The sequence below is a fragment of the Leishmania martiniquensis genome, chromosome 25, assembly GCF_017916325.1.
Source record: "Leishmania martiniquensis isolate LSCM1 chromosome 25, whole genome shotgun sequence".
Classification (NCBI taxonomy): domain Eukaryota; phylum Euglenozoa; class Kinetoplastea; order Trypanosomatida; family Trypanosomatidae; genus Leishmania; species Leishmania martiniquensis.
Genome location: NC_090160.1, coordinates 357,383 through 367,500, shown reverse-complemented (window position 1 = coordinate 367,500; position 10,118 = coordinate 357,383). Strand labels below are relative to the sequence as shown.

Below are 10,118 nucleotides of genomic sequence, written 5' to 3'. Positions count from 1 at the left end.
TGACGAGGAACGCCAGTTCATTGTAGAAGACCTTCAGTTTTTGCTCCTGCATGAGAAGCGACTTGGCGCCCGCCGGCACATCAACGTCACCGAGCAGCATCAGCGAGCGCGTCTCTTTGATGAGCTGATTAATTTCGCTGTCGAAGTTCACATACAGCCGTCCTTCATGGCGCACGAGCAGCGTCGCGTTCATGCCCGCCTTGCTCGACTCGATCGAGCGCTTCCACGCATCTAGCCAAATGGCCTCGAACTCCAGCAGCGCAATCGACACCTTGTTGTACGTTCGGATGACTTTCTTGCTGTCCTTCGTGTTCGCCATGATGGTGCGGTTCATCTTGAACTTGTCCATCGGCTCCTTGATGTGGCGCAGGAGCTGGCGCGACCAGCTGATGGCGCCTGCGACCGGCGTCATGTGACGCGCCAGTGGCGGGTCCTCTTTGTACCGCTCATACGTCTTCTGGTCCTTCTCCAGCTCCATGCCGTAGCTGTGGAAGATAACGAGGTACTTCGATTCCAGATCCGGCGCGAAGGTCTCGGACTGCAAAATCTTTTGATACTTCCTCAGCAACAGCAGGGCGTTGTCGGTAGACGTGATGTTCTCGAAGGAGGAGTTGATGGCGACCTGCATCGACGTCTCCAGCTCCGACAGCCGGCCCTCGAAAATCTTGAACTCGACGTCGAACTTGTTGTTGTCGTGCACGTCAAGGATGTCCGTCGTCTTGCCGCGCAGGTGGCCGAGGTACTCGTCGAAGCGGGGCAGCAGACTCGCCATCTGATCCACGTGGAAGCTCTTGAGCAGGCGGAACTGCTCCACCTTTCGGAAGACGGTGATGAGCTTATCCACGCGCTTGGCGAAGAGGTTGAAGTGACCGAGAAAGCGGAGCTCGTCGAAGTCGAAGAGACGGCCGCCGCTGTTTGAGCTTTGGTTCAGGAAGTACTCCTGTGCCTTGCGGTACTCCTGAATGTACACCTCGTTTAGCTTTGCGCTTGCTTGCAGGCGACCAATCAAGTCCTGCAAGGAGGCGGCGTCGTGCGTCATGTCCCAGATACGCGAGCGGGTCCCGGAGGGGTTGATGGCGCGCTTGCACGCCAGCACAATCTCATTGGTGATCTTGAAGAAGAGCGCCGTCATGTGCTCGCGGGTGGGATAGTAGCGGGCGATGGTGTACATCATACGAATGTTCGTAATGAGCGTCGGCATAATGGTCATGATGCGCTGCAGGTTGGACGAGTATAGTACATCGAAGTAGGTGTCCAACGACTGCAGGTACTTGACGTTCTCCTGCGCCTCGGCCAGCGCCTCCGTCAGGTTTGTGTCCATCTCCGTCCACTGCGCCACAAGCGGGCTGCGTGCCTCGCGGAGGTACTGCACTGCCTGCGCGGCAGAGACTTGTCGCAGCTGCTCCTCCAACAAGCGCAGCTTGGCAAGCCGAGCTTTCCACAGCTCTTTCTCTGTCTTTGGGCCAGCACGCTCGTCCTGCAGCTCGGCCTCGTAGTTCGGTGCCTGCGCCACCGCTTCGTTCACTGCCTGCATCCAACCCTCCACGGTCTGCGCGAGGCTGGCCACCAGTGTCGTGTCGCTCAATCCGCCGCGCTTGCTGACGCCGCCACTCCGCAGCTGCTTCCACGTTGCCTGGTCCACCGGCTCCAGCGCCGGCGTGTTGTCTTGCAGCTGCTGCAGTTCACTCACGCGGTCCGCGTAGTGCATCAAGCTCATGATGAACTGGTTCTTCTCTTCCAACGTGTTTTTGCCCCAATGGCGCATCCGGTTCAACAGTGGTGTGTACACCTCCGTCAACAAGTGCTCGTAGCTGCTGAGAACGTTCGCTCGCATGAAGCCCATCGACACCTCCTGCACCACCAGCGACAGATCCTTAGCGCTTATCGGCTTGCCGTTGCCAGCGCGTATGGCGTAGACGAAGGGCTTTGTGATGTGCTGGATAGTGTGCCTCGTCGGGTCCAGCACCTGAAGCACGTCCTCCCCACCACCGTTGGCACCGGCAGCGGCAATGGCGTCTGCAGCCACACCAGCGCCACCACTGCTGGTGACTTTCGTGTCCGCTGCCGCTGCCGCCACAGCAGCAGCGCCCGTCTCGGTCGAGGTGCTCGCCGACTGATATGTAAACAGCAGCGTGTTGGCGCCGGTGCCCTGGAGAAGCTCGTGGACAATCATGAAGTTCGCCGAGCCGTCCGTGAAGTTGCGGTCCAGCTGCCGCGTCAGCTCATCCGCCTTGGCGGCATCGCCACCGGAGAGGAAGTCCTTGACGCGCGAGAAGATGTAGTGGTGACGGAGGTCGGAGCGGAGGAGGCGGTTCACCTCAGACCCGCCACCGGGCCCTCCAGCCAGTCCCGCCACTTGCGGATCCTCCATCGTCTCTCTTTCTGTCTCTCTCGCACACGCACACACACAAACACACACAGAAAGACACACAACGGAAGAGAACCGACCGAGAAAAAGCGGTTCAAACGTCTATTGAAGGGAGAAGTGCGCCCACGCACCGCATGACACACGCACAGGGAAGATGCAAAGGGAGCGTATCAGCGGACCTGCGCTTCACGCGTGCCACCTCACCTCACGGTTGTCTCGGTGTCCTGCCCTGTGCCGGGAATAGGGAAGAGAATCAGCGCCTGGCGCGCACGTCTGCGAGAGTAAACGGGAGAGAGGGAGCCACCGTGGTGAAGGAGCAACTCAAGATGATCGACGGAAGCAACCACCACGCGGCGGATCTCACGCGCAAGGAGTGGAGTGAGAGCTGCACACGGACGTCCCAGCACGAATGAAGAGCGCAAGGGACGCACTCGACGAAAGGAGGGAGGCGAAGGTGGTGGTGCCGGTGGGAGGTGCGGGTGTATATCCGTATATACGCTGAATGGAGCACCTTCTTGTCAGCTTTTGTGTCTCTTTGTGTGCGTGCGTGTGTGTAAGTTCGTCCGCGGGGGAGTGCGAAGAAGGGAGGGGTGATGGTGGGGGGTCGAGGCCGCGGTAGTCGTGGGGTCTGTAATGCGCCCGTCAGTGAGCGAACGTATCTTCAGGCGAAAAAGGGCAGGTGACGGCAGGGGAGGGAGGAGAGGTATCGGTGACAAGAACGCAGTCTAGCGAAGCGTGCTGATGCGCTCCGCCGTAGGTGGTCATGGGCACTCCGGCGAGGAGAGAAGAATGCGGTTGAAAAAATTATCTGCATGCGCTCCTCTCCCTCTTTGCCTCCTTGACAGGTGTGTGTGTGTGCGTGAGCGTGAGCCTGCATAATTCATCTCGACGCAGTCGTATGCGCCGCTTTTTTTTTGTCCGCGACTGACGAAAGCACCCCTGAAACAACTCGGCGAGGCAACGCAGACGGGGGCACGCGGTACGTAAGAGGGCCCCTGCCACCGATAAGGGTAAGGGGACGCACACGAGGACTGGAGGAGGCGGCACCAAGCGGCAGCTCTCTCAGCCGTCTACGTGGACACCGAGCACCTCTAAGGCATAGCGGTAATCACACAGCGTGTGGCGCATCGCTGGTGGTACTCGCGAGACGCGCGCGTGCGCGGCAGAGAGTGCAGGGGAGGCTAGTGGCAGCGCGCCACGCTGCAGTGAGGGTGTGGCCGTCATTTTATCGAGTGGCACACGCGAGAGGCGCACGCACCCGCTCACGACCCATGCTGGCGCCTCCTGGCCTTCTGTTTGCCGAAACAGCTCCTCCAAGCTAGCTCGCCAGACATACTCGTCGAGGAGTCCAGTTTCGTCCTTTTCGAAGGCGCGGAAGTACTCCAGAAGAGCTTCCGTGTCGCCACCACAGGCAATCATCAGCTCATTGGCAAGCAGTCGCTTAGCGTCCTCGTCAGCTTTCTGAGCCCTCGCTGTGGCAGCGCATGGCGCGGGGGTGGGTGCGCGCCTGCTCGACTGGCGGCGCACGGCGGCCCGCGGCTTCGTTGCAGAGAGCCGAGGGGCTGGCGAAGCGTCCTTGGCGGGCGACGAGGGTGGCATCGATGACCTTGTAGCAACCGCACCTTTACCTGGAGGGCTGCCGTGCGTCTCAGTGGCGTAGTTGTGAGGCGGCGAAGTTGCCGCGGCATTACAACGTTGCCGGTCAGCGCTGCGCTGCACGCCAGGCATGGGGCTAGGAGAGGCGACACCAGCCTCCGTCAGGATGTCTTCCACGACTGCTGTGTAGTCATCGCCGCCAGCCGACCCGTGCCCTCTTGCCCGAATCCACTCTTGCACACGAAGTCGCTCTGCATTAGTCAGCATTGGACAAGCCCCTTGCAGTACGCGGAGCCACGCATTCGGTGTAATGCGCCCCGTGCGTCGACTATCCAGCTGTGCACACTGGCGCAGCAGCACCAACGCAGTGCTTTGGAGTGTTTCGAGGACTCGCAGCGTCAGTTTTGGGGGGAGCGGCCCTCTTTTGTAGGCGGACTCCGGCGACGACGGTGACATGGAATTGCGCGATAGCGGTGACACCGACGTCGCCGGTGAACGTGCTGGTGCCCCTCCGTCGCCACGAGGTGCGAGACTAGCACCCCACTCTGCACGCGTAGCGCGAGCGAAAGTATCTCTGGTGGGGTTGTGGAGAGAAACATTAGAGCGATGATGCTGATGCTGATGCTGATGATGGGGCTTGTCGGGTGAGACTGAGCCGCGCGAGCTACCTGATGATGTGGACGGTGGCGAACGCGTGCGGCTGGTGTGACGGCGGCACGCACTGGCGCGTAGGCCATCGTTCCAGACGGGCACTTTGGTGCGGCATAGCGGCGCTGTGACCATTGACGGTACCCGAAGCCCACGACGCCGCTGTTGGGAAGCGGCAGTTGGCTGTGCATAGCCGGCGGAGGCGCCTTGGCTGCCGTCTCCTCTTCCCTCTCCCAGGCTGCTGTGCGGTTCACGTTGCGCGTGCTCAACGGAGAACTGATGATCCCTCGAGAGCTGGCGGGCTGTGGGCGGTGCCGCGGGCAACGATGCCGATGCTGTTACCCTCAGCGGGCGGCGTGGGTCGGCGAAGCGGTGCCGCACGAGAGGGTGCCGCTTCCGGAGGTGATGCTTCGCGGAGGAGCGTGGTGACGGGCTCGGCGAGGACGCGGTGCACAGCGGGGCCGCAGAGGTGACCGTGGTTGGTGTCATTGGCGACACCGTTACGTCCGCTATGCTTGCACCGTCGACACTTTCCTCGCCACTCGTGCCCACGACTCGGCGAGCATCGAGCCGATGGTTGACCGGCGAAGACTGACAGTCCCGCGGCGCCCCAGACGCCCCCAAGCACGTCGTTCCCTCCCACACACCGGGACTGCGAATGCGCTGAATGAGAGCCGGACGCAGGCGAGATACCAGCACACAAAAGTCGACGAGGCTTAGGGCTCGATCCGCACCACCGGTGACGGTAGTGGTCCGGCTAGCCGTCGCTGAGGAGTCGTCGGCGCTCTTCCTGCCGGCGGCGTCGACCGGCCACCAGGGCTGCTGTGAGTCACAACTTACGCGTGCGGTGGCCGCAGCCGGCGCCCCCCCGCCGCCGTTTGTGCTCGTGCTGAGGCCGCGGTGCGGCGGCGCACTGCCATGGTGCTCGATGGCTGCCGGTACCCCGCTCAGCTCCAGCGAGTCGGCCACGGCCTCCAACTCCAGCGGGTGCACATCCACCCCGCGCGTCGCCAACGCCGCCTCCAACTCGCTCAGCAGCACAGTGCCATCATGCGACAAAGTCGGCGCCAGGTGACGCTGAAAGATGTCCCGCAGCGAGAGAAGTGGCGTTGCGGAGGAGAAGCTCTGTTGGCTGTCCGGAACACTGTGATCTGCGGGACGCGCACACGATTCAGTTGCGCGGCGCTCCGCGAAAGACGCATGTGTGCAATTCGCTTGTGATGCGGCAGTGCGACTAGCACGATTGGTGGTGGCAGCATGGACCGGTGTTGCGTAGGAAGGCGGCGAAGGGCATGGCCATGCTTCACGTCGCGCAACAGCCGAGTCTGAACCGCGTCTTCCTTCGCTTTCGCGTCTCCCTCTAACATCGGCACCGCCTTCTGATTCGAAGCGGGGCTGAGACCTGCTCTGGACCGTCACCTCGGCTGCGACACGCATCATGCGCTCTATGGAGCTCTCGCGGCGGCCCGGCCTGCTACCCGGGGGCACCGGGTGGTATGCACGCGAAGCTAAAGGGTAGCGACTAGTGCCTGTGGCGTCGTGTAGCGCCGCCATCGGTACGTTCAAGCGTGCGCGCTCAGCATCCTGCGCGCGTTCTGTCGACGACGGTGTGAGAAGGTCGGCACAAGCCTCATCGCGGCATTGCGATCGGGGCACTGATAGGCTGCTATGCGTGTTGCAGTGCGATGGCGCGCGATCGAATCGGAGCTGCTGAGGCGGTGCCGCCGCCGTCGCAGCGCGAAGTGCGGACTCGACGAAACGTTCTGAGGAGTACGGGGACGACCTGCCGCGAAGCGGGCTGTGGAGGGAGGCGGCTCCCCTGCTGTTGGGGAGGTGCGCCAGCGGGCGGTTGTGGCGTGTGCTGCACGATGCATAGGTCGCGATGGAGGACTCGCGCGAGCAAGGCGAGGCGACGCCGCTAATGCTGGCGCCAGCATGCGTGACTGACCTATAGAAGGGTGAGGAGGAGGACGCAGTAGCAGCTGACCTGGTGGGAGCGTGCCATAGCGACGGTGTGGCGCCAGTCGGCGCTGGAGGAATCGGCCATGGGGAGCGGTCAGACGTATCGAGGGGCGACGCGGAGGAGGGGGTGCGGCGGAGAGAGGATCTCCTCGGTTGCGAGCTCGAGGCGTCTCTCGGGCCATCGTCCTCGACGACGCCATGCGCCTCTTCTGCAGCTTCCAGAGAGTCGTACAGCCGCTCCAGCAGTGCCCCGTAGTAGACCACTCGTTGCGCACGCGACGGCCCGGAAAACTGCTCGATCAAGGCATCCACCTGCTCCTGCGTCCCACCGCTGCGCAGGATCAGGTAGGCGAACTCACTGTACGAGAGAGCCCCGGTGTTCGCGGGGTCGGCGGCGCGGAAAAGCGCCTCCAGCTCCTGAATCGCCGCGAGGTCTGCCCCAGCATGAAGCGCCGACATGAGCTGCGCTTCTCCCTCTCCTTCCACACTCTGCTTGCCTTGCCCGACAAGAGAGGTCTATCACACAAACAGAAAAAATGTATATGCAACAGGCACGTGTGTGTGTGTGTGTCTATCGCTCTTTCCGGCGGGTGCGTATCCGCCGGTCTATGGCATGCGCACGCCCTCCCCTCCCCCTCCCCCTCCAACTGCTCGCCACCGGCGGTCGCACGTGTGCGAGGGGGGGAGAGAGCGAAGGAGGAGAGGGAGAGGAGCGCAGGAAGAGAGAGCGAAAGAAAAAAATGCCGCGGCCAGTGATGCCGTGTACACGACCGGAGCCATTCGGGTACACGTGCAGCAGAGAGGGGGCAAGCACAGAGAAGGACGCTCTCGCTGTGGCGGACGAGGGAGAGCTGTGCAGACTTCTCGACGGCAGCTGGCAGTGCGCCTCCCTTGTGTCCTTCAGCGGTTTACGGCACAATGTGAGCGAGGTAAAGGCAGGAGTGGAAAGTTGGGGCGGTTGAGTGGGGGCGAAGAGAGCAGAAGGAGCACAGTGAAGGCATTTATTCTCGAGGAGTCCGACTCGCGCAGGCGGGGCGCCGGGTCCGGGGGGGAGGGAGAGGGAGAGCGGTATGCCGCCAGGAAGTTATTCCCTACTCGCACAGTACGTGGGAGAAGTGACGACGGCGACGTGCGCCCGCACCGCCTGCTGCACGTGCGCAGAGGCGCGCACACGTGTGCGCGCGCCAGCGTCCACGTCTTCTTGCGAATGCCAATGCCGATACGACGCCGCAACTGCCCCACTCCGTGTTGGTGTGAGGCGCATCTTCCACAGTCCCCTCCCCCTCCGAGTTGGCAGAGGGCAACGCACTGCGGCGATATGGGAAAAGGGGGTAAGGGCGAAGGTGCAGCAAGTGCATCCGCTGGTGGCTGCGTCGTTCCTCTATGGCATGTCAAGATCGACAACGAGATCACACAAGCGAAAAAAAAATCACCAAAAAAAAACGGTCCTCCCCTCCGCTCTTCTCTTCCGCGCAACCGCAACGAGGCAGCATTCATCGCCACACCAGCACGCGCACCTCCTCTCTGTCCATCTCTCTCTCTTGTGCGTGCTGACAGCACCGCGCTCTTCACACAAGCATGACCGCCGCCGCCGCCACCATAACAGCGGCAACAGGGATGCACGCATGGCAGTGCGAAGCCAATTCATGAGGTGCTGTGTGACCACATCAACGTACAGTCTTTTCTTTAGAAGACGGAAGGGCCGGGCAAGAAGAGGCAACCACGGAAAGAAGCGCGCGGCGGCGGTGGTCACCGAAGTCAAAAGTTGCGGATGTAGTCGGAGCTCTCACACGCTTTGTACTCTGCTACCAAGCTTTCCACAACGTCCCTCGCGTCGCCAAACTCGTCCAGGCTATCCTTTGTGGGTCCATACTTGCGGTACTGGTCGAGGAAGACGCCGCGGCCGAAGAGCGTGTCGAACTGCTTCAGTGTGCGATGGAAGAGGGTGTGGATGCTCGTGTGGTTCGCCATGACAAGTCCGCTCACCCGGTGGCGCGTGTCCACATACGGTGACTTCTTTGACAGAATGACCTGAATTGAGGCCGGCCCCCACGGAATGAACGTCGGCGACCGCTCACGAATGCGCTCGAGGGAGCGGTGCACCTGCGCCGGGTCCACGTCACCTTGGATGAGGTTGAGGAGAGAGATGTAGCAGCCGCTTTTCATAGATGTCGACACCATCATGTTCTTCGGCATCAGTAGCCGACGCATCACGTCGTGCACCGACGTCTTGCGCACGGAGGACTGGATGTTCGAAGTGTCGAGGGTGGTTGGAGTGTACCCGGTGCACACAAAGTGGCACCGCGGTGTCGGAATAAGTGAGGCTAGCATGCTCATCAAGTCGTTGTTCATGTAGCCCGGGTAGCGCAGCGTGGCCGTCGAGGCGGCCATGACGGTGCTGACGAGCCCGTTCATCTGCTCCACCGTGGGGGAGGCAATGTGGAGGTTATCGGTGACGATGCGGTTCAACGCGGTGTTGTCGAGAACGACGACGCAGTCGGCGTGCAGTGTCAGTCGCTTCATGGCTAGTAGGCTGTTGTAGGGCTGGACAATCACGTCGCTCTCACCGCCACGCGACTGGTTTGGGAAGACGCTGTACGTCTGGATGAGCTTCTTTGGGAACTTATCATTCAAGTTCTCGAGAAGATAGCTGCCCATGCCACTGCCCGTACCACCCGCAATGGAGTGCGTCAGAACGAATCCTTCGAGGCTGTCGCTGTTCTCGGCCTCTCTCTCGATCATGTCGAACAGCGTCTCCTGCACCTGGTCGCCAAGCTCGTAGCCGTGGGACCAGTTGTTGCCGGCGCCGCCGCCCTCCTTGTGGATAAAGATGTTCTCGGTGTTGAAGAGCTTCTGCATCGATCCGCGCTGCACCGCGTTGATTACGCGCGGCTCAAGGTCCACGAGCAGCGCACGCGGCACGTAGTGGTCGTCATCGGCTTGATAGAAGAATACATCCTTTCGATCCTCGCCGCCAACGGCGTACGGCTCCACGACGCCGTCGAGTCGAATGCCGTGCTCGAGGCAGAGCTGCCGCCAGAACTCGCTGCCTACCTGATTGCCGCACTGGCCGGCTTGAATGGTGATGATCTCGCGAGGCATGTGAGCACCAGATGCGGGGAGGACGAGAAGGGGGGAGGGCAGCACGCGCACCGATGATGGGGTGGCTCACTGTGAGTGATGAGTTGGTGGGGAGGAAGAGGAGCTCTTCCTCCACTCTAGCGCAAGCGGAAATGCCGCTGGGGCGCTCGGAGTCAGTGTGCTGACAGCCTCTCCTCCGTTTGTTCCCACTCCCGCCTTTTTCTATTTCTTGCCTATGTCGCGTCAATGTGAACGCCGATTTGTTCGCCTCCGACCCTCTTTCCACGCAGACAGAGGAGAGAGGGGGAGGGTGGGGGAGGCGTAAACGCAAGGGTCACTGCGATGTCCACGCGCACCCCTCTGCGAGCGTCTAGCGGTGTGGATCGTCTTGCGCTGCAGCTTCGGGCACCCTCTCCTCACTCTTCTGAATGATGCTTTCACTCTTACGTGAATGACCCTTTCC

General features: G+C 61.7%; 3 protein-coding genes across 3 annotated transcripts in view; all 3 read right to left on the bottom strand.

Annotated features, from left to right (window-relative positions):
* LSCM1_05300 (uncharacterized protein) overlaps positions 1-2,371 on the bottom strand; it is a gene marked incomplete at both ends in the record, with an annotated part of 14,154 nt that extends 11,783 nt beyond the window's left edge. The window contains one exon of the mRNA XM_067322771.1: positions 1-2,371. This exon is cut by the window's left edge and continues 11,783 nt beyond it. Within this exon, the coding sequence (XP_067178136.1) occupies positions 1-2,371 (2,371 nt within the window).
* Positions 2,372-3,430: 1,059 nt separating this feature from the next.
* Positions 3,431-7,033, bottom strand: LSCM1_05299 (uncharacterized protein; the record flags this gene model as incomplete). Its single annotated transcript, XM_067322770.1, has 1 exon — positions 3,431-7,033. The coding sequence occupies one exon, from the start codon at positions 7,031-7,033 to the stop codon at positions 3,431-3,433; it is 3,603 nt and encodes a 1,200-aa protein (XP_067178135.1).
* Positions 7,034-8,332: 1,299 nt separating this feature from the next.
* On the bottom strand, positions 8,333-9,676 carry LSCM1_05298 (uncharacterized protein; the record flags this gene model as incomplete). Its single annotated transcript, XM_067322769.1, has 1 exon — positions 8,333-9,676. The coding sequence occupies one exon, from the start codon at positions 9,674-9,676 to the stop codon at positions 8,333-8,335; it is 1,344 nt and encodes a 447-aa protein (XP_067178134.1).
* Positions 9,677-10,118: the final 442 nt, after the last annotated feature.